Source organism: Sporothrix brasiliensis (genome assembly GCF_000820605.1).
Source record: "Sporothrix brasiliensis 5110 chromosome Unknown Cont19, whole genome shotgun sequence".
Taxonomy (NCBI): domain Eukaryota; kingdom Fungi; phylum Ascomycota; class Sordariomycetes; order Ophiostomatales; family Ophiostomataceae; genus Sporothrix; species Sporothrix brasiliensis.
In genome coordinates this window covers 3,843,937-3,865,822 of record NW_024467138.1, presented here as the reverse complement: position 1 = coordinate 3,865,822, position 21,886 = coordinate 3,843,937, and the positions used below count along the sequence as shown (strand labels likewise).

Below are 21,886 nucleotides of genomic sequence, written 5' to 3'. Positions count from 1 at the left end.
GTCAGAGTTTCGCTTTGGAAATTCAGCTGCCAGGCGCTTTGCTGCAAGTGCGCTGGTCGCTCTTGCTGCGCTTGTGCTCGTGCTAATTGGCCCGAAACTGGGGAAGGCACGTTCGCCAGCAATTGTAGTGCAGCCGCCGCGACTGCCGAGGCTTCAAATGCCCCATGCCCATACATCCACTGTGGATAGTGAACTGGTGCGCCACACGACCTACTTGGCCCGTGCGTTTTCAATTAAACACGAAAAGACGCGTCGCAGCAGCAAAAGACAGCCTTGACGCGTCTCCATCGCGTTCCTGCCCTGGCCGGGTCTGAGCGTGGCAGGTGCGACCCGCCGCCCTTTCCCAGCCTCCCTTGCCAATCGCACCTGCCCACCACACAAACCAGGAAGCGCCGTGCGGCAAGAGGATCGCTAAATTGACTGCAGCCTTTTCCTCCCCTCTTTTTCTTCCCCCATTTCCTCTATCTCGACATCACGACGTTCGACTCTTGCGTATATTGTTTTTGTTTTCGCATTGCACCGCATCTCACCGCATTGTCATCGCATTTCCAGAGTAGCGCTTCTGTTTTCCACATCGTTGCCCCCCAACCCGCACCGCAACTCGCGCCTTTGGCCCATCCGCAGCCATGGCGGAAAAGCTTCCCACCTACAAAAAAGTCGTTGATTACACAGCGCAGCTGGGTATGTCCTTGCTTGGTTTTGATGTTGATGTGCCTCTTCTCCGACTTTCCTGCTAACTAGGAAACCCTCAGCTGCCTTCAAGGACTTCCTGACCAACTACAAGACCACCCCCGAGCACGCCATCACCCACGCGCTCGGCAACATCAACATTGACGATGACGACCTGAGCGACGAGTACGAGTTTGTCGACGAGACCGACGAGGCTGCCGAGCGCCGTGCACGGGAAAAGGCCGCGCGCCGCAAGCCAACGCACAAGTACCGCGACCTGCTGCAGAAGCTGGCGGATCGCCAGGTCGACGAGGTGACTGTCGACCTGGACGACGTGTCGATGGTGAGTGGCGATACGAACTGCGAAAGATGCTGCGTTGGAGCCTTGCTAACGTCCGACAGTTCGAGGCAGACACCCAGAGCGGGCTCAAGCTCACACAGTCCATCGAGATCAACACAAAGCACTACGTCGAGATCCTGTCCCAGGCCGTCGACGAGCTGCTGCCAGAGCCCAGCGCCGATGTTTCGTAAGTTGATGCGATACTGAGAAGGAGGAGCAGCGAGTAGAGAGGAGAGAAAAGAGAGAAAAATACGAGAAGAGAGAACGAGAACAGAGAGAAGTGGAAACACATTTTAACACAGACCAGTTTCAAGGATGATGTCCTCGATGTGCTCATGGCCCGCCGCAAACTGCGCAACCGCGAGCTGCGCGACGGTGCCGAGGCCCTGGGCGACCCAGACATGCTCAACGACGTGTTCCCGGCCGAGCTGACGCGCCGTTACACCCTCGTTTTCAAGCCCCGTACCTCCACCCTCGAGCACCCGACCAAGCCCGTCGCCGTGCGCCAGGTGCGCGGCGAGGACCTCGGCCACCTCATCACCATCCGCGCCATTGCCACGCGCGTGTCCGACGTCAAGCCCATTGCCCAAGTCAGCGCATACACGTGCGACCGCTGTGGCTGCGAAATCTTCCAGCCCGTCAACAACAAGCAGTTCGCGCCGCTCTCGCTCTGCCCGTCCAAGGACTGCAAGGACAACCAGTCTGGCGGCCAGCTGCACCCCTCGTCGCGCGCGTCCAAGTTCCAGCCCTTCCAGGAGGTCAAGGTCCAGGAGCTCGCCGAGCAGGTGCCCATTGGCCAGATCCCGCGCACGCTTACCGTGCTCTGCTACGGCAGTCTGGTGCGCCGCATCAACCCGGGCGACGTTGTCGACATTTCCGGCATTTTCTTGCCCACGCCCTACACGGGCTTCAAGGCCATGCGGGCCGGCCTGCTGACCGACACGTTCCTGGAGGCGCACCACGTGGTGCAGCACAAGAAGGCGTACGAGGAGATGGCCATTGAGCCGCAGCTGGTGCGTCGCATTGAGCAGTTCCGGCAGTCGGGCCAGGTCTACGAGTACCTGGCCAAGTCCATTGCGCCCGAGATTTTCGGCCACCTGGACGTCAAGAAGGCGCTGCTGCTGCTTCTGGTCGGTGGTGTGACGAAGCAGATGGGCGACGGCATGAAGATCCGCGGCGACATCAACATCTGCCTGATGGGCGACCCTGGTGTGGCCAAGTCGCAGCTGCTCAAGTACATCTCCAAGGTGGCGCCGCGCGGTGTCTACACGTCGGGCCGTGGTAGCAGTGGCGTCGGTCTGACGGCGGCTGTGATGCGCGACCCGGTCACGGACGAGATGGTGCTCGAGGGCGGTGCGCTGGTGCTGGCGGACAATGGCATCTGCTGCATCGATGAATTCGACAAGATGGACGAGACCGACCGCACGGCGATCCACGAAGTCATGGAGCAGCAGACGATCAGCATCAGCAAGGCGGGCATCAGCACCACGCTCAACGCGCGCACGTCGGTCCTGGCGGCGGCCAACCCGGTCTACGGCCGCTACAACCCGCGCATCTCGCCGGTCGAGAACATCAACCTGCCGGCGGCGCTGCTGTCGCGTTTCGACATCATCTTCCTGCTGCTGGACACGCCGTCGCGCGAGACCGACGCCCAGCTGGCCAAGCACGTCGCCTACGTGCACATGCACAGCCGCCACCCCAACATTGGCACGGCCGACGAGGTCGTCTTCACGCCGCACGAGGTGCGCGCGTACGTGGCCCGCGCGCGCACGTTCCGCCCCGTCGTGCCCGAGGAGGTGTCCGAGTACATGGTCAAGACGTACGTGCGCATGCGCGACCAGCAAAAACGCGCCGAGAAGCGCGGCAAGCAGTTCACGCACACGACCCCGCGTACGCTGCTGGGTGTCGTGCGCCTGGCCCAGGCGCTGGCGCGCCTGCGGTTCAGCGACGCCGTCGACCGCTACGACGTCGACGAGGCGCTGCGGCTCATCGAGGCCAGCAAGGAGAGCCTGAACGCCGAGATCATCGGCGGCGCCGGCCCCGGTGCCGGCCGCCGTGGCACCAACGCCAGCAGCCGCATCTACAACTTTGTCAAGTCGCTGGCGGACACGGGCGCGTGCCGGCCGGACCGCCACGACGGCGACGACGGCGACGACGACGATGACGACGACTTGGCCCGTGGTGGTCGCGGTGTGGAGCTGAGCCTGCGCCGCGTCAAGGAGCGCGTCATTGCCAAGGGCTTCACGGAGGACCAGTGGCTGACGGCGCTGGAGGAGTACGCGGCGGTCGACGTGTGGCAGACGGCCGGCAACATGAGCCGGCTTGTCTTTATCACGTCCAACGATGCCGAAGACGACATGGAGGACGACGAGTAACCGAGGCTGTGTCTTTTTGGTTTCCATGTTGTTTTTTTTGTTCATATAATGCTTTTATGTAATGCCCAGGTTTTGTGTTGTCCTGCTGTCTTTTCTTTAAAAGGCCCGGCGTTTTGGGAAGCAAGGAAAGGGGGATCAAATGATACGTATTTCAAAGAATTGGCTTTTTAGCAGCCCCCGCTTATGCCAGTTGTTTTATGCAGAGGAAAACATAAAGATGAAGGTTGCTTTTCGTTTTGATATACTATGATACAGTTATGTTTTCGTCTTCTTCTGTACATCGCCCATTGCAATCCAACACGTCTTACACCCGCAGGCTCAGCAGATACGCCCGCTCCATCTCGCCCACCACGCCGTTGCCGGACAGGATCATGGCCTGCGCGACCTGGGCCTCGTCCACGCGCTCCCGCAGCACACCGCTCGCCGCCCAGTACTCGAGCAGCGCGCGGCTCTCGGTCCTGTTCAGGCCCTTGAGCTCCAGCGCCTCGACCGTCTTCATCGCGGCCGACACGCGGTCGTCGTAGTGGCGGAAGAACGGCTCCGGCTGCGGGATGTCGTCCGCCTTGCTCTGCTCGGCCAGCCGCTGCCGGATGGCCAAGTCCATGGTCGGGTTGAGCGGCGCGTTGTTGCGCGTCGTGGCCGCCAAAATGGCCGCGCCGTGGGGGAACGGGGTGGCGCCGCCGAGGGCGTCGACGAAGGCGCGCACGAGCAGCAGATCATGCGAGTGGATCCGCTCGAAGCTGGGCGCGCGGTAGTCGCTGACGCGCATAATGTGGGCGAGGCCGTCGAGCGTGAACAGGACGGGCGGGCGCGGCAGCGCGGTGGTGCTCGGGTCGCACAGCTCGGCCCACAGGGCCTGGAAGACGGGCCAGGCGTGGTCGGGCTCCTTGGCGGCCGACACCAGGTCGTGCAGGGTGCTGCCGGCGGCCACGGGGTTGACGAGGTCGTCGTAGGCGCGCGACGTGGTGTACTTGGCGAGCAGGTCGCCGTTGGCGGCGAGCACGGCCTGCAGCAGACGCAGCGTGTAGTTGGGCTGCGTGAACTGCAGCGGGCTCGTGTTGGGCACGGGCGCGTACTCGGTGCACGCCGTCGTCAGCTCCTGGGCCTCGGGGATGCTGACAACCAGCCAGCCGTTAAGGAAGCCCTGCGCGGCGGCCTGCATCAGCAGCGTCGACTTGCCGGTGATGCGCTCGCCGTCAATCACAAGCCGGACCGTCTGCTTGTTGCCGGCCACGTCGCGCTGCAGCCGGTCGGCCAGCGCGGCCGCCTCGCTGCGCAGCAGCAGACTCGGCCGCCGGAACAGGTGGAAGTTTTGCGTCGCCTTGAACGCCTCAATGGCGCGCAGCTTGTCGACAACGGTGTCGGGGAGCGCCAGCATGCGGGCCGTGTTGGCATTTTGGACTTTCTCTATTGATTCTGATGATGATGAAGACGACGGCACCAGGTGTTCTGCCGTCAGCTCCTCCAGACCGGGCACCTCGAGCGCATTGCTGTTGCTCAGCACAATGCGCTTCCGGTATGCCTTGCGCTCGCCGGGCAGGATAGGCTTGCCGCTGTGCGCCACCTGTCTCTTCTTGCGGACATTCTGGACCTGCTTGCCGCTGCGGATGTGCTGCACAGGGCCCTTGGCCTGGACGGCGGTTGTGGAGAAGAAGGCGGAGGCGGAGGAGGAGGAGGGAGTCGCAGAGAGGTGTGCCGCAGTCAGGCCCGCGAGCGTGGTTGGCCTTGGTCGGGCCGGGAGGAGGGCGAGGCTCGTCGAGGACCGTGTGAGCAGCCGCCTCGAGCCGTTCACGACCGCCGCCATTGTGGTCGTTGTGAGGGGAGAGCGGGTGAGGGGGTTATATCGGAACGTATATGTCGGCAATGTATAGTGGTCTGGCTGCCCTGGATACCCTGGCGTCGAAATTGGGCCCGTGGGTGGCTTGAAACGCAGCAGTGTCGCCGATGCGGGTGGTCTCGCGATGCCCTCTCAATGGCTCTCCATTGACGCTTTTTTTTCCATAGCTCCCAAATTTGGTCGCCGTCCAGCCAATCAGCATCGCGTAGGGCCAGCCACAGCCAAGGAGATGATGTTGTGGCTCAACTGCCCCTGTGGGTCGCTGCAAGTTACCCGCTAAAAAAAATTATAAAGCACTGCGGCGGATTCGGTGTGCTTCCCTCGTTCCTTCCTCTCTTTGCCTGCCTGGAAGAAAAAGAACACATTTACGCTCTCTTGGTCTCTCTTTCCCTCCGCGGCCGAGATTAATTTGTCGGACGATTCCCGTTCGGCAGCTTCTCTCTCCCCCTCTCCCCCTTCCCCTTCGATTCTTCCCCCCCCAAGAATGACCACATCGTCATCACGGCAGCCTGCTGCTGGCTCGGGGTTCTTCTGCCCTCGATGAACTAGACCAAGTTTCATTTTCCTGCCACGTCCACTCCACTCCCCATTTCAAAACTGAACTGGATTGCCGAAAACTCGTCCGTGTCTTTTCGTGATCGACCCATTCCTTTACGCAACCTCTCTTCTCTCCATCAGCCCAAATCACATCCTCTACACATTGCCGTCGGGTCGGAATACTGCTACGACGCAATGGATGAGTTGAAGGACGCATACTGGCGGACGCCCCCAGTGGCCAGGTACGTTTCGCCGCCCTCTCCTGCTTGGATCGCCGCTTGTTCGTATCAAATCAAGCTTCCGTTGCTGACATTCCGCGTCTCGTAGAACTGTCGCTACGGCCGTCCTCGCTTCCTCCGTCGCCGTCCACTTCGGCTTTCTTCCGGGCCGCTGGATGTACTTCCACCCCTCGGCCGTGTTCAAGCTGTTCCCGGAACCGTGGCGGATCGTGACCGCCTACATGGTCACGTTGCCGGGTCTGTCGATCCTGCTGGACCCGTACTTCCTCTACTCCTACCTCTCGCAGCTGGAGGTCGGGAATGCGCGCTTCTCGCGGCGTGAGGACTTGATCTGGTACATGGCCTTTATCGGGGTCGCTGTGTTGGTACGTTTACCGCCCCGGATATCTCCCTGTGCCCCTCTGCATTTGTATTTCCCTTCCCTTTGCACATTGTGCACCTCATATATCTGCCCGGATAGTGCTACATTTTGACCCCACTACTATCACGGTTCCTGGAAATGAGGGAGAGTACCCCCAGAGCTTTGGTCGGCCCGTCATTCGCATATATACAAGAGGGTCGGTCCGGGGCTCTGGACATGGGTGGGATGTCTTATGGATGACTCGCGGGGCCGTCCCATGGCCCCCGGGTGGTTTTTTAGCGCCCTACATTCCAACACCAACCGGGTGTTCTTTTTTTTTTCTTTTTTCGTTTTCTACATTTTTGCTTCGTCATTGTTGCTCGTGTCCTTTGGCGTTGGCCAGTTTCGACTAACAAGCGCAGCTCTTCGACTACCTGGCTGGCCTCAACTCGGGCTTCCACCTCCAGGGTCTTATTTTGGGCCTCGCCTACACCTGCACCCAGGACCAGCGCGGCCAAAAGGCCAACTTCTTCTTCATCACCATCCCCGCCCAGCTCGTGCCCTACAGCATGATGCTGGTGTCGCTGCTCGTCGCAGGGCCCCAAGTTGCCCTGTTGCAGCTGTGCGGCCTCGTCGCCGCGCATCTGTACGACTTCTTGACCCGTCTGTGGCCCGAGTTTGGCGGCGGCTCCAACTTGCTGCCCACGCCGGCCTTCATGTCGCGCCTTATCTCCACGCCGGGCCGTGTCCAGGACCACGGCTTCGGCCATTCCTTCCGTCCGCCTACCGAGTCGGGGAGCGCCACTGGTGCATCCACGGGTGGCCTTCTGCCGGATGCGTGGAAGACACGCGGCAAGGGCAACCGTCTCGGCGGTGACTAGAGTTAAAGACTCGGAAGACGATCTTTTTTGCCAGATGGTGTGAATATTGTATTGGTCCAATTCAAATGCCACTTTAAACCTCTCATACATCCCTTCTGTACTATCAGTCAGCGTGTCCAGCCTTTTTGATGCTTCTTTTTTCAATAACGATATTCGACTTTGTTCGATACAATTTGTTACAAATAGTTTTAGTGATAGTCAGTGTGCCAGCCAGTTTGCAAAGTTCCTGCCCTTACTAGTAAGGGACATGCAAAGCCAAAGCACCAGTATACCCATTGCTGTTCATTAAATGCGTATCCGTATCCAAAACCTGTTGAAACGCCCCGATCCAGAGAACAGCCTGCCGTGACAATCCCATCAGAGTAAATAAAATCCAAGCACACAATTAAGCCAGCCCAAAACAAGTACAAAAAAATTTAAAAAAAAAATGACAGTCAATCCGCTTTCCAATGCCCCTTTTCCCGCCTTACTTGGGCTCGTCCGAGTCCGAATCCACACGCTGTGCCTTGGGCTTGGACGCGGTGATATTTAGAGGTGGCGGGATGTACATTTTGGGGCTGCGAATGCGGCTCAACGACGGTGTCACCAGCGACGGCGTCAACTTGGGACCGGCGTTGTCCTTCGACATTGTCCCCGGCGGAGGACCCGGCGGTGGCGGGGGGATGGTCATGGGTACGCCCTGGGGTGTCGCAAACGGGTTGGAGGCCGCGGCAACGGTGCTGGCACGCGCGTACTGCGGGGGGGGAGGGACCGAAAGCAACGCCTCCACGTCCACTTTGGACAGGTCTTGGACCGTATCGAGGTAGCGCTGAAGAGCATAGGTGTCCGCCTTGTTCGGCTTTACGCCATACTTTGGCTCCGGCTGGGCCATGGGATTGCGGCTTGCACGCGTAAATGCTCGCGGGATGAACGCCGGGTGGGTGGGCATGCCATCCAACGGCCCGCTTAGATCACCACCGGCACTGTGCTCCGACATGGGTATGTGGGCCGTCTTTGGGGAGAGCAACTGTTGCCGTGTTGGCACGGGTGTGTCGCGGCCCCAAAGTGCTGCCGTGCCCGGCCCCGCCGTTCTCGGTTCGTGGGATTTTCTCTCGGGAAGGACCACGTGCTGCGTCTTGATTTTGTCGTAGAGCTCAAAGTTGCGCTGGTCGGCAGGCGGTGACTTGTAGTCGGTTGTATAAAACGGCGCCGCACCGCCGCTGACCGACGATGAGATGCTCTTGACGGGGTGAAACTGGCCACTCTCGGGCCGGTACATGTAGAACGCGTTCTTTTCAGCACGCTTTTGCTTTCTCCAGTAAAGAAAGAACAGAACGGCGGCGCCGAGCAGGAGAAGCGCACCAGCGACCGCAATGCCAACAATCGTCCCCGTGGTCAACGCTGTAACCGACGTAGCTTGACCGGGGCTGGTCTGGTTCCAGGACGGAGCGACGATGCTCATTGCCGTCGTGGAAAACAGAGTGCCATTGAGCCCCAAAAGTTCACCTTGGGCAGGCTTCTGCTTACAGCCTGCGGAGAGAGCCGTCAAGACTGAAAAGAGTTTTAGCATCAAAAGATCAAACAGAAAAACCTGGGCCCATGGTCAGTACGTACAGTTTGAGAGGTACGTCTGCTCCGAGTTGGTTTGCAAACACTGGGCGCAGTTGCTCAGAGCCGTCCGTCCAAATACTCCGCCATCGGCGGTGCAATACTGGTACTGTGTCTCGTTGCTCGGGTTCACATTTCCGGTATCCAGTGCTTTCTGCAGTGAAAGACAGGTGCCTGACAGAACACATGGCGAAGACGTCGAGGAGTGGGAGGAGCTTGGTCCCGGCGACGAGAAAAGGCATACGTCGACGGCATAGCGGACGTTGTCTAGTATTGAAAATGAGTAACTGTTCTTTCTTTTTCCTGAGAACAGCAGAGAATAAAAACTTACACAAGTACCATTCCACATCGCTTTGAGATCCATTAACAGCCGTACTGTTCTGGAGACAGGCAAGGCAGTTTCTGTACCTGGTTCCGACCGTCGTGGACCAGTAGTCGTCGTCGTTGCAAACAATATCAGAAGGTGTGGTTGTCGAGTTGGCGGACTGGCCGATGTCGTCCCCATTATCGAGGCAGTATGAAGCACAGGCGGATCCAGGCGTGACCCGCAGTGCTGTGGATGAAGCTGCGAAGAGACTAATAATGGCTGGAAGAAGGAGGCCCGGTGGCCTTGGTGGGATGGACGACGGCTTCATATTGTCTCGATTTTGGATATTCTGTTCGCCGTTATGAGTTGCCAGCAACCGAGAGTCGAGAGTGCGCTGTCAGCAAAACGGATTGGCCGGTGCGCAGGTAGAATAAGAGACAAGAAGCTGGCGAAGGGGAAAGGTGTGAAGCGAAGCCCCAAGGCGGCGAAAGCGAACTCAACGAAGCAAAAAGACAATCATGCCAGAGAAAGAGAAAACAAGAAAAGGAGAATGGAACAGAGAAAGCAAAGCTCAAAAGATGTTTTGAAACAACTTCAGATTAAACTTTGATATGGGGAGAAACGAAACTTAAAAACGAAGAAACATTGGACCAGTCGTTCAAGCAGGGTCGGAGGTATGCAAGCCATTTTCTTTGATTTCCACCTCCATTGAGGAACAGTGCTCCGTATCTTCCTTCAAAGAGCCGCCAGGACCACGAACGAAGGCTGTCGTGGTGTTCCTTTCACATAGAGACATGCTGGTCAATCGTGCGTCAAGAGCACATGCAGGCGGTTAACGTGCACAGAAGAATGCTCAGCCAACAGCCCCCGGACCACGCTGCAGCATCCAGGCTGCCCAGCCACACAAGAAATGCACTTCAACCTGCCTGTCCTACGCACGACGTGGGCAGCAAAAAGAACAGATCCGAAGAAACATGGGATCGCACCCATGCTGTTTTCGGCCATGTAGGCGCCTGTGTCACTCCTTCCGTTGACATTGGAGGTGGGATGCAACTCATCTTTCCACAAGGTGTGGATCAAGGACGCTCGAGTGATCTTCCTATTGGTCGCCTTCGGACGGCGAGACGGACCACAATTTGTCTTCTGAGTCTCGTCGCCCGCGCTCTCTTGGGGGACGTCGCGTGCGCCCAGTGGCATCTCGCCTCTCACAAATGTACAGTGGGGAATCGCAATCGTGTTTGGTCCAGGCTTTTTGCAACTTAGACGCCGGCCCATGAAAGTGGCCCGATGGAGGTTGGATCTTGGCCAATCACCGATCCACTGGACATGAAAGAGGATCCATTGTGCAGGGGTCTTGCCGCCCACCACACTCAAGCACGATGAAAGGGCGTTTCTGCAGTTCTACCCAATGGCCGCTGGGAGAAACATAGAAACAGCGCTGGAAATAACAGGGGTCAAGGGACAGAGCGGGATGCGAGATGCGAGACGAGGGCCGAGAGAGGTGATCTGTTTTTGAAAGGTTCTGCGTTCCCTCGTCTCGTTCGACATCGTCGCCGTTTACAGGCCAGTTTGCCGCGCAGAGCCACTAATTGAGGGCCGATGTGACCAACTTGATGACGAACAGCGTTTTTCTCGCCTCGACGGGCAACCAGTGGGAAAGGTACATAGTAAAGTGAAGGGTAGGAACGAACTGCGACAACATCAGTTTCTCCCCAGTCAATCTTCCCAGGGTGCCGTCGTGCACTCTATATGGAATTTTATTGAGGAAGAACAACGTGAGAAGCATCACATGTCCAGTCCTTTCGTAGAAGCAGTGACTTTCTGCGTCATACTTAATCCAAAAGGAAAGTGGTCTTTCGATACCTTCCGTTGAGGTTCGGATTTTGGCTGCTCTTGCCCTCCGTCTCTCAATTCCGAAACGGAAACAGACCAATATGACGTATATGGCCAATCCCAAGACAGATGATATGCACAAGGAGGAAGGCACATCCTTGCATGTGTCAAAGACAGGAGCAAAAGATCCTCAGCGCAGTCATCCTGGGGGAAGGAGCACGGCGCCGCAAGTACTGGAATTGAGTCAGGTGTTTCCAATCCGAGAAACGGCGATGGTCATGACAGCTCTTCGCACTTTCCCACGCTTTCATGTTGTTGTTTACCTTGGGGCAGCCGGGGAAACAGATGTGGTCAAAACAAACAAATGTGCTTCGCTGTGAGGTATATGGACGTGCCGAACTTCGATCCTTGCATCACCACCGCATCTTCCAAGCATATCTGCCATTGTTTATATTGATGAATTCAATTGCGTCCCTTTCGCTATCTGCCCACCGCATTGCCTTTCCATTTTAGATTCATACCGTCTCACATCTTCACCAATATCCCGTACTTATATCAAGCCCATTGGCATATATCTCGTATCGCCATGCTTTCTCGCCTCCTGCCAGTGGCCCTCGTCCTTGGGCAGCTATAGAGTGGTGCCCAGGCCGCACCCTTAGCCAAGAGGGATGGCTTTACTGAATGGACAATCCGTGGCTTCCATTGGGACTGTTCCAATGATGACAACATGTGTGTCTACGGCTTCACCATCGCACAAGAGTCCTCGGCTGGCCCGCCCACGGCCCCGTCTTTCTGCCATTTTGTCATACATGGAGAGGACGACAAGGGCGCCGTCAGAAGTCCCTTCATTGATGTTCCCTGCGAAGAGATGAACAACTACCGCTGCGGGGCCAGCTGGAGCGACAACGGCTACATGGTCTTCACCGTTGACGACACGAGCAACAACCGCCGCGGATACTTTGACATCCCCGACAGTGAACTGGTGGATGGCAGCTTTTCTTCAACCCATCGTTCCCCCGCCTACGTTGTTGTTCCATCTGCAGTGTCTGAAGCGATCATTCTCCCGCAAATTCACACACGCGACGAAGTCCCTGACATTGCCGATCTTGGTAATGCCACGACTGATTCGTCCGGGGAGTCTGCTAATGCTGAGGACAGTGTATCCAATGCTCCAGAAATGTATCCCCTATACGAGAACGGTGCTTCGCAGGTCTATGCCATCGAAGACGCTGGTGTTTCTCCTGTCGATGTCCAGACTACTACTGCGCCAACCGACATTAATCCCAGCAGCGATGGTGCCGACCCGGGCGTGCCCATTGATACAACCATCCAGGACGCCGTTCTCCATGACAGTGGCATGACCGAAGTCTCCAACGGCAACGATTTTACGTCCCAAGACGAAACCAATCCCGAAGATATTTCTTCCGCCCAAGAAACAGACGCCGTGGATACACGTTCTGGTTTGCCTGCCAATGTTACGGTCTCTGCATCTGCGAATGCGACAGACTCTCCTCTTGAGACGGTCCAAGATGCCATTCCAGAACAACTTGGGAGTGTTCAAGGAAGTGGCGATGACGATGACAGCGATGACATCTCTGCGAAACCAGTCACCAGTAGTCCTATTTACAGTGATGGTTTGCCCACAGTACCAGAGATTCCTATCACATGGAGCCTCCACAATGTTACGAGAGGTGTGCTTCTGCATGTTCAAAGCTCCAACGTTGTCCCCATCAATATACTAACCGCATCACAGCTGTCTCGTACGGGCCCAACGCCGTCGTGATTGGTTTTCAAATTGAGGTTCTCCCCGAATACCAGGAACCCATCCCATGTCACATCAAGGTCGACCTTGACGAGGACGTCGAGCCCATGTTTGCAAGCTGGTCTACGGAGCAGTGCCAGGAAGGTGACTGGTACTTCTCTTGGGGATACGATGAGAAGACTGATTCTGCTGTGGCCACTCTGATCAGGTAAGGGGATTCATCTTCTTCTCGAGACAATACCGACAGCGCCTGCTAACAACGTCATTCATAGCCCCGACAGAACCATGGAGGCTTGGTACGGTTGGGACTCTGTCAACTCCCTCCTTCCAAATGTTTCTCTTGCATCTGTTGGGCCCGGAATTGTCCAGACTTGCGACTGTTAGTCATATGGATCTCGTAAAGATGAGAAGGGAAAATAAACGAGGACAGAAGAAAGGGCATGTTGTTCTATGAGGAAATATGATATCGTACATGCCATAGGAGAGAAGCAGCAAAATTAGCTGTTTGATCTCAGAGCATGCAAAACTGGGTAGTCGGTATGGAGAATCAATTACGCATTTTTAGCATCTTTCTTATCGGTTTTGAGCGAACGTCTGCACAGGAAAGAATAATGGTCAAGGCGCAACAGTGTTCTCGTATGTTTTCGTACGAACTTGTACAGAGTGTTGATATGACTATGAGAATTCATGTCGTCTCTAGAGATATTACACGGTATTGAGACGATGACACAGCTCGGCGGCTAGCAATAGCAATGCCCAGTTATATTCTGCAGAGGCGTAGGCAACAACATAATAGGAGGAGAAGGAAGAATTAAAACACGCACAGAAAACCCACCTCTGATTCAGCAACAAGGACGAATACGCCCTAGCTGCCTCGGACTATCAAGCGTTCTGTATCTATCACATACATGTGAAATTGTTCACTTTTTGCATTTTTGCAGTATTTCAGTATTTTATTTTACCTCCTACAGGCGGCAGATATGGGGCAAAACTAAAATGACGATAGTACAGCACATGCAGTGATCCATGCAGTGATCCTAGATTTCCGCCCCCTATTTTTCACTCATCATATGACATGCGTATCTCGTCTTTTGAACTGGCATTCTTGTCTCTGATTTGTTGGCGGCTAATGCCGACGTTGTGGCTTGTCTGGGAAACATACCAAGCCACGATGATAGGTTTACAACAAAGAAGCACCAGTACCAGTCCGACTCAAGTATTGTTTCCCTCTCCTCTCCTCTGCACTTGTCCACATCAGGGACGAGCCGACGGAGCCTTACCCTCCACCACGTCCCCCACGTCAAAAGGAGAAGCATATGCTCCACTTATTGCCCAACGTACAGCACCTGGTTCGTTGTCACAATCTGCACGGTACGCACACCTGGTCCATTCATCCAACAAGAAAAACGACACAAGGAGTTGCTTTCGTCCTTTGGCTGACGGCGCAAGATGAATGCAACACCTAGCCTCTCGGGCCATTTTTCTACTTTCTGGCACACGGGATTTAAGTCACTTTTTCCTGCTTTTCCTTGGACCGACCCCAGGATGTCGTGTGTCGGCATGTTCTAGAGCCTGGCTGGGAAGATAAGAAACAAGCGTGTCTTGCGAGCTGGTGGAGTGTAAACTGCTTTGAACAGCGCAAATACAAACAAAAATCCCTATGCTGTTGGCACAATTTCCTCGGAAAGACATGAGAGTACGTCGTCGACGTAGACACATTTCTTGTCAAAATCTGGGCAGTATTGCGGAGTATTCCATTTTCTTGGAAACCGAAGCTGCCCATCTCGCTTCCCATTCGCCTGCCCGCAAAAACGGTAAGCGCTTTGGCCCCCAACTCCATTCCTCTGCCTCGTGCTTTTCCCTGTCAGCGACGTCCCCCCCTCTCTCCCCGCCAAGTGCGATGCCCATTTCCCATGTTTGCTTTTGACAATGGAGACGGCCCCCAAATTTACTCACCTGCTTCGATACACCTTCTCTCGGTTTTTATCCCGACATAAATGGTGATACGGAATACTCCGTCGACTACGGAGTACAGAATGCCATTTGCAGCACGCCCCGCTACTGGCAAGGGGCACAGGGGCACAGCATTGTCCTTCCTCCACGGAGTTTGGTGGACATTCGACCCCAGATAGCCAACACCAACCAGCATCATTAAACGGCCGCTAGACTAGGAGGGCCTGTTGGGACTGGACCCTGCCGCTCGCCCCTCTGTCTCCTTCCTGCCCCGTCGCCTTACCACCATCGTCGGTCCTTCCGCCATTTCCCAAGTGCTTACATAGGGCTGCTTCCCTTTTCAGCCCCCTCCGCATTTCTTTCGTTTCTCTCTTTCCCAGAGTTTGCATTTGTCCCCTTGTCATATCTTCGAACTCAAGAGTCTCTTGGGCTCCTCTCTTCCGCCCCTCTCAATACCATACATGCTTCGTCGGGAGTTCACACTGTCGCGGTGGCAATCGCCGGCTGTAGCGCCTGATCCGTCGGTTCGTGTGGTTTGCGTGGTTTGCGTGGGCTGCGTGGGCTGCGTGGGCTGCGTGGGCTGCGTGGGTTGCGTCGCATTATTGTCGCGAGCAAAGACACTGTTGACCTCTCACGACTCCCGATCCAGGGCTTGTCTTTGAACCCGTTCCTTTTTCCGTCGACGTCTCGTTTTCTGTGTGCCGTCTGGCGTTTGCGCCATTTATTGTCCCATCACCGAACACAGACCGTCCAGGGACGACTGGCATTTGCATCTCGCAATCGTTCTCAGCATATAAAACGCAAGCTGCTCCCGTGCCCACTCCGTTGATGCATTCTACGGCCAGTCTCCCTTGCCCGACACGACGACAACATGAAGATAGGTTGCCTACAATTTGCCCCAGAGGTCGGCGATGTCGGCAACAACCTCAACCGGGCCGACGACATCCTCAACAAGGCGCAGAACATCGAGGACATTGACCTTCTTGTGCTCCCTGAGCTGGCTTTTACCGGTACGCCGTTGGTCCTTTGGCGGGACATGACCCTCTTGTCCCGGATCCCGTCGTCTAACAAATTGAACAGGCTACAACTTCCGGTCCTTGAGCGAAATCAGCCCTTTTCTAGAACACTCCGGCCGGGGCATCAGCGCATTGTGGGCGCAGACGACCGCGCTCAGATTGAACTGCAATGTCATCGTCGGCTACCCCGAAACAGTCGACGTGTCCCACAAGTGGCCGGCCTCGCCCGAGTTCTACAATGCCGCCATCGTCGTGAGCAAGGACGGCGAAACCATTGGCAACTACCGCAAGTCGTTTCTCTACGCCGTCGACGAGACGTGGGCACTCGAAGGTCAGGATGGCTTCTTCGAAGGCCACATCGACGGGCTCGGCGATGTTGCCATGGGCATTTGTAAGTGCAAACCAGCGACTGTCCAACTTTCCTCCCTGTATTTCTGCCACCATCGACATCCTGCTAACCACGTGTTCTCCTAGGCATGGATTTGAAGTACGTCGTCTATGCTATGAATTGTCGATGGTAACGAGATCGTACCATGTAAATCGCATACTTTGCTAACCTGACATCGCCAGTCCCTATAAATTCGAGGCGCCATGGCATAACTTTGAGTTTGCCTTTCACGCCCTCGAGATCAAGGCGAACCTGGTCATCGTCACCATGGCATGGCTCACACGCGAAAATGCTGAAACAATTTCAGAAATCCCGCAAGAGCCTGATTTCCAGACCCTCGAATACTGGGTGCAACGCCTGGAGCCCCTCATCCGCAGAGGGTCCAGAGAGGAGATCGTTGTCGTCTTTTGTAACCGATGTGGCATGGAAGGCGATGCCGTCTACGCAGGCACGAGCTCTGTCATCGGTATCAAGAACGGCGAGGTCAACATCTATGGTGTCCTCGGCCGCGGCCTGAAGGAGGTGCTCGTGGTTGACACGAACAACCCACCCCTCGCCAAGCTGCTCAGAACCAGCCATGGCCGGCGGCCTGGTGCTGCCGAAAGTGACGGATACGACTCAAATCAGAGCATTGCAGGATCCTCGCCAAATGTCTCTCGGAAATCGACACCATTTCCGCCAAGACAAGCATTTCATCCGTTTCGTGGCGATGGTGCCTCCGAGGAGCACGATGGTGGAGCAGCTCAAGGAACACAGAACGAAGACGTTGATGATGCCTGGGAGATTATGTCGACCGCTGCATCGCACGGGTCCGCTCCCAGCCTCTATTCTCACTCGGGGGCTATGCCGCCGAGAAACCAGATGCCCAGACTCGAGCTGCAAATACCGTACAGCACGGGGACTGCCGGATCCCTGTCAAAGTTAAACGACTCTCGTCACGCCACGCAGAACCGGCAAGGAAAGCCTCCTGCTGTTGTGGCAGGCGATGTCCTCACTCCCACTGCTCCCAGCCCAACGCCCATGTCTGTGAGGCCTTATTTCAACACGCCAGATGTGAAGCCCTCATCTACACCCGCGAAGACAGACGGCATTGCGCACGGAGACGTTACTGTCAAGGCGAGAAGGTCCTATACGTCCGAGACACCACCACCGAGATCCGGAACAAAGGAGAAAGCGCGCGGCCCAACCTCGGCCTCTGGAGCATCGCCCCTTCGCCCACTTAAGGAGGAAAGCACTCAAATCAGCACGCCAGATCCCAGAGACCATGCGGTAGCCAACAAACAGCCGCATAGACAAGTGAACGGCGTCGACAAGCAAAGCAATCTCAAAACCGACCCTAAAAAGACCCATCGTCCAAGAGCCTCGTCGCTCTCAACAAAAGCAGACCAAACCAGGTCACAAGCACCTGTGTCGGTAACCCCTGCAATTATGAGCGCCATCCCCACGTCCACGACGTACGATTCGATTTGGGCCGATGTTCGTCGCAACCTGGACGTTCCAGACAGTGGCTCCAAAAGAGATTCCATGTTCTGCCAGCCCGACTTGGACGACGTCATCCTCTTCGGGTGGCCATTTTCTCAGATGGAGAGTCAAGAGGAGGAATCGATCTCTCAGGCTCAAGAGGAATTTTCTCGTTTAGTACATGCCAGCAACAAATTGTCGTCATCTGCCATGTTTAGCCCGTCTGCTCACCCTGAGCACCCTGAGCACCCATCGTCTGCAAGGCCCAGCAACGCAACCGCCTCCCGATTCTCCAGAGGTTCCGACAAGGCCAATCTGCGTCGGAGCATGAGCCAATCACACATGGCCAGCCTTTTCTCGACCAGTCCTACTGACCTCCGTCAACAGACGGTCTCGCACTCACGGACACGGCGATCTGAGCTTCCAATCCATCTTCGGTCAGAAGAAGCCACAGATCTCAGCCCATCTTCCCGGTCTGGACACAGCCGGCAGTCATCCGAGTCGAGATATCAATTGGACCCTAGTTACATAGAGGCGTGGCGAGCGAACTCTCCAAATGTGTACTCATCAACCCCGACCGGAAACAACACGCCCTCTCAACGAGCAAGCGGGTCGGGCACACGCATCAAGCAGCCATTGCGCCCCGTCAGCCGAGGCCGCCAACCCACTTCCCAAGGACATGCGGCCAGCGGTACTGGCACGCTGACGAAACCAGGTCCCAATGGACAATCCAGGCGCACGTCGGGCAGTATGGATCGCGGAAGACAGATTTCGAGCAGTCGAGCAACTGCGTCCGTTTCTCGGTCGGCATTGTCGTCAGCTCTACCATCGCGTGATCAGTCCCAGTCCACCAACTCATCATCATCTTGGCTTCTCGGAACACCTCCATTGGCACACACGCAGCCGCCCTTGGATCCTGGCGACGAGATTATCGCAATGATCAACGTCATCCGGAACGGCTGTCCGACCCATGACTCAAGAGCCCCGTCTCTCGAGCCGCAGTCACAACGTCAAACGATGAAGCATGATCGGAGTCAAAGTCAGACCCAAAACAGGAGTCAGGCCCAGGGCCAAGGCCAAGACCCGAGGCAAAGTCGGCAGTCTTCGCAGCAGCGGGAACAGCCAGTGTGGCAGCAGCAGCGACAAGGGACGACCGGGATCCGGGCATCGAACCAGCAGCAACCGCCATCGCAGCAACTCCTTTTGCAGCAGCAGCAGCAGCAGCACCAACAACAACAACAACAACAACAACAACAACAACAACAACAACGGCATCCTTCACAAGCGCCCACGGCACAAGGCGACAACGCCCAGGAGCCGATTTATGAAATTATTTTGCCGCCCCATCTTCGCGAGCTGGTGGAGACGATGTCGAGCCCAGACCCCCGTGCCGAGTCAGCGACGTATGCACTCGATTCCAAGAGACACGATCGCGCTGCGCCGAAATTCAATCCTCCTACCCCGACCGCTATGAAATTCGACACAAATGAGGAAGAGGGCACGCCAGCAGCTGCTTGATCAATGTCGGCACTGGACTTTCTGGTGATCTTACTTCTTTCCGTTTGTTTTTACTTTTTGCTCTTTTGTTTTTTTTTTTTTTTTTNTTTTTTTTTTTTTTTTGGTTTTATATACCAGCGAGGTGTTTTTGTGGTTTACTTATATGTTTTTTGCTTTTGGCCTTTTTGCAGGCCTTCATTTTCTCTTAACATCTTCCTCTTTTTTGTCTTTTCCGTTTCCTTTTCTCGTCCTAAGATGCTTTTGCGCGTTATTTATGGTCTGCATCTCTCATCCTGTTCAAACAAGGAGTTCAGATGGTCTTTGGTGTTACTTACTGACGGCATATCGAACTATGGAATTTATGGCCTAGGGACATTTACTTCACATCATGGATGTACACGGTGTACTGCAATTATCGAAGTCTCGTTTTTATCTCTGAAATTTTACGACTTGTGGAAGGCAACCTTCCCAGACATAACGGCCATTTTGATTCCCACATCGTAAGAGACATACTTGCAACCGAACGATGTCGTGCAAAGCGCAACCCCCTTTTGCTTGTCAGAATCGAGAAATCCAAGCTATCTTTTGTTGGCCTGTCGACATTCAACTTTCCCCAGATCATCCGACGTGGGCACAGAGCACTACGACGTACCACCACGAACACAGTATGCTTTTACGCGCCAGGCGTCATGCGAGCCCGTTTGGTTTCTCGGCCGATATGGGAAGTCATTATATTGTTTTTCAAACAGTTAATAGACCTCTCCTCGCCAAAGCGCTTGGTCCATAGTGGATATACGACTTCTGTCTGTGGCGCACTACAAAATTTCCCGACACGGTTCTGGAGAGGGTACAACAAGCCCCGTCCATGTCGTCGTCACATCATTGTGATATCATATTTTTTCTTTAATATTGGCAGGGCGCATAGCAATATTTTCTTAAGAAATGGCCGGAGGGGAGGGTTCAAAAACAGGCGCAACATGAAATATGAATGTCCATGAATGCCACATACTTTTACAGACAACGCCAGGCACAAAAATGGGATAACGGGACAGGATGTACTCGAACGGTACAGAAAAGGTACTCCTTTCTTTACTGTTCTCCACCGGGCAGCATCAAGGCAAGATACGGCGTCGTTTCTGTTGATCTTCTCCCGGATTTTCCAGGAACCATCGCATCTGCGTTCATATACATGAAACATTATTGTCCGAGTGTCGGGAAAGCACAAGACATAAAGAAGCCCGTGAGAAACAAAACATGTTTTTGTCTGCCATAGTTTGGAAAACCTGGGTGGACATAGGACAGCTGCATTAGACTTGTGCCTGACGAAAATCTGAACAAAAAAAAGAGAGAAAAAGAGAGAGAGAGATAGCGCTGACGAGACGTTTTGAAAGTGACCAGAGGAACGTGCGCTAGCCAACAGAAAAGAGAGCCAATACGAATCGTTGTTGGCGACGCACTTCTCGCAAGTTGTTTAGTTGCCGCTTGGGGGCCAAAATCACTTCATCGAGCCGTTATTTTGCTGCCGACGGGCGCTGTTTCTCAGTCGACCTACACACCTGCAGCTACGCATTTATCAGTACCCCGTACCTTTGTCAACTTTTTCTCATGGAGCCGACTACATCGGAAACGATAAACAGACGAAGGTGAAGCATGATGAAAACGCCTTTCAGACGAAGGTGATGAACTATGTGCTGGCGAATGGCGACACGGGCCTGATGTCTGGTTGTCACAACTGTGATGCTGGGAAGGGGGCGAGCGGGTGCTGAAAAGCTTGAACCAGGGATCTTGAGTGTGAAGCCAGAGGTGAAAAGAAAAGAGAGAAGAGGACGGGGCTTGATGGGCAGCAAGGAATAAAGGAAGTCACCCCACACCAGTGTGGATCATGGCCACCTCGGGCCGCCCAGTGGTTGAGAAAAACAAGGAGGCTAGCAGGGATATTGTGGGAAGGAACGTTGAAGGTGGCATGGGTGTGGATGGGCTTGGGGCAGGAACAGTAGGTGCAAAGGTAGAAGGTACAACCAGAGCATCGCACTTTCCTGCAAATTATCGCACTCTAAAACGGAAAGAGCGCTCGTTTGGTTGTAGCCTTTACTCGCGGGGAGAACCAGATGCTCTTTCCTTCCTTTCGGAGAAGAAGGGACCAGTGGCCGTCCGAGAAAGGGCAAGCGGAAAAGAGGGAAGGAAGCATCGGACACGATATGCAGGTGCTCGACAGCATCTCCCAGCCAATCACAAGCCGTAGCACACCAAAGCACACCTCTAGCCGCCGAGCAAAAGAACAACCCCTGTCCAGACAAGCCACCATCAACACCACAACCCACCACACACACCACTTGGCCTCAACCACCCAGCAAACCAACCCCCCTCACAAAGCATCGCCATCCCGTCGCCCTCAGTGCAGCCGTCGAGTTCCTCGACCGTCTTTGCGGCCAGGTGGTTGCCTCTTCTGCTCTTCGGATTGCAACGATGGCCCTCTCGTGGGCCCCCTTTCCACTACCTTGCTGCGTCGATGCTTGGCCCTGTTCCACGCCAATATGACATGGCAATGAGGGGAAGACACAGTGATACGAAGTAAAGCGAGGCCAGCAGTGAGAGAAACGGGCCAGAAAAGCTAGCAAGGATGCATCCAACGTGCACTCCGAGCTGGGGTGGTGTGCCCATCTTTTGGCCATCGTTTTGCAAGCCAGGACAAGCCCTGCACCGTATTTTGCTTGTTGGCCCAGCCGGAAATCGCATTCGGCCCCGACACGCTATGGTTCGCGCATGATTGCTTGTTTCTTCTCTCTTGCACTTGCCATTTCTTGGCCCTGCTTCCAAGTCCATCTCGCCACAATGTTGTGCATCTTGACAGGTTGAAAAACAGA

General features: G+C 55.3%; 7 protein-coding genes across 7 annotated transcripts; 4 read left to right on the top strand and 3 right to left on the bottom strand.

Moving 5' to 3' along the window:
• Window positions 1-626: 626 nt before the first annotated feature.
• SPBR_00181 (minichromosome maintenance protein 7 (cell division control protein 47)) lies at window positions 627-3,384 on the top strand (the record flags this gene model as incomplete). Its single annotated transcript, XM_040758501.1, has 4 exons — window positions 627-681; window positions 753-1,012; window positions 1,072-1,196; window positions 1,317-3,384. 4 exons carry the CDS (start codon window positions 627-629, stop codon window positions 3,382-3,384), a joined length of 2,508 nt encoding a protein of 835 aa, XP_040618868.1.
• Window positions 3,385-3,688: 304 nt separating this feature from the next.
• Window positions 3,689-5,188, bottom strand: SPBR_00560 (mitochondrial ribosomal protein; the record flags this gene model as incomplete). The annotated part of the gene is made up of 1 exon (XM_040758879.1): window positions 3,689-5,188. The coding sequence occupies one exon, from the start codon at window positions 5,186-5,188 to the stop codon at window positions 3,689-3,691; it is 1,500 nt and encodes a 499-aa protein (XP_040618867.1).
• Window positions 5,189-5,953: 765 nt separating this feature from the next.
• SPBR_00683 (Derlin-2/3) lies at window positions 5,954-7,218 on the top strand (the record flags this gene model as incomplete). The annotated part of the gene is made up of 3 exons (XM_040759002.1): window positions 5,954-6,000; window positions 6,086-6,362; window positions 6,760-7,218. The coding sequence occupies 3 exons, from the start codon at window positions 5,954-5,956 to the stop codon at window positions 7,216-7,218; spliced, it is 783 nt and encodes a 260-aa protein (XP_040618866.1).
• A 466-nt stretch (window positions 7,219-7,684) lies between these two features.
• Window positions 7,685-8,659, bottom strand: SPBR_00861 (uncharacterized protein; the record flags this gene model as incomplete). The annotated part of the gene is made up of 1 exon (XM_040759180.1): window positions 7,685-8,659. The coding sequence occupies one exon, from the start codon at window positions 8,657-8,659 to the stop codon at window positions 7,685-7,687; it is 975 nt and encodes a 324-aa protein (XP_040618865.1).
• Window positions 8,660-8,800: 141 nt separating this feature from the next.
• On the bottom strand, window positions 8,801-9,440 carry SPBR_09055 (uncharacterized protein; the record flags this gene model as incomplete). The annotated part of the gene is made up of 3 exons (XM_040767181.1): window positions 8,801-9,072; window positions 9,137-9,156; window positions 9,214-9,440. The coding sequence occupies 3 exons, from the start codon at window positions 9,438-9,440 to the stop codon at window positions 8,801-8,803; spliced, it is 519 nt and encodes a 172-aa protein (XP_040618864.1).
• A 2,232-nt stretch (window positions 9,441-11,672) lies between these two features.
• SPBR_00695 (uncharacterized protein) lies at window positions 11,673-12,919 on the top strand (the record flags this gene model as incomplete). The annotated part of the gene is made up of 2 exons (XM_040759014.1): window positions 11,673-12,636; window positions 12,699-12,919. The coding sequence occupies 2 exons, from the start codon at window positions 11,673-11,675 to the stop codon at window positions 12,917-12,919; spliced, it is 1,185 nt and encodes a 394-aa protein (XP_040618863.1).
• A 2,612-nt stretch (window positions 12,920-15,531) lies between these two features.
• On the top strand, window positions 15,532-19,043 carry SPBR_00100 (uncharacterized protein; the record flags this gene model as incomplete). The annotated part of the gene is made up of 4 exons (XM_040758420.1): window positions 15,532-15,670; window positions 15,741-16,067; window positions 16,151-16,163; window positions 16,247-19,043. 4 exons carry the CDS (start codon window positions 15,532-15,534, stop codon window positions 19,041-19,043), a joined length of 3,276 nt encoding a protein of 1,091 aa, XP_040618862.1.
• Window positions 19,044-21,886: the final 2,843 nt, after the last annotated feature.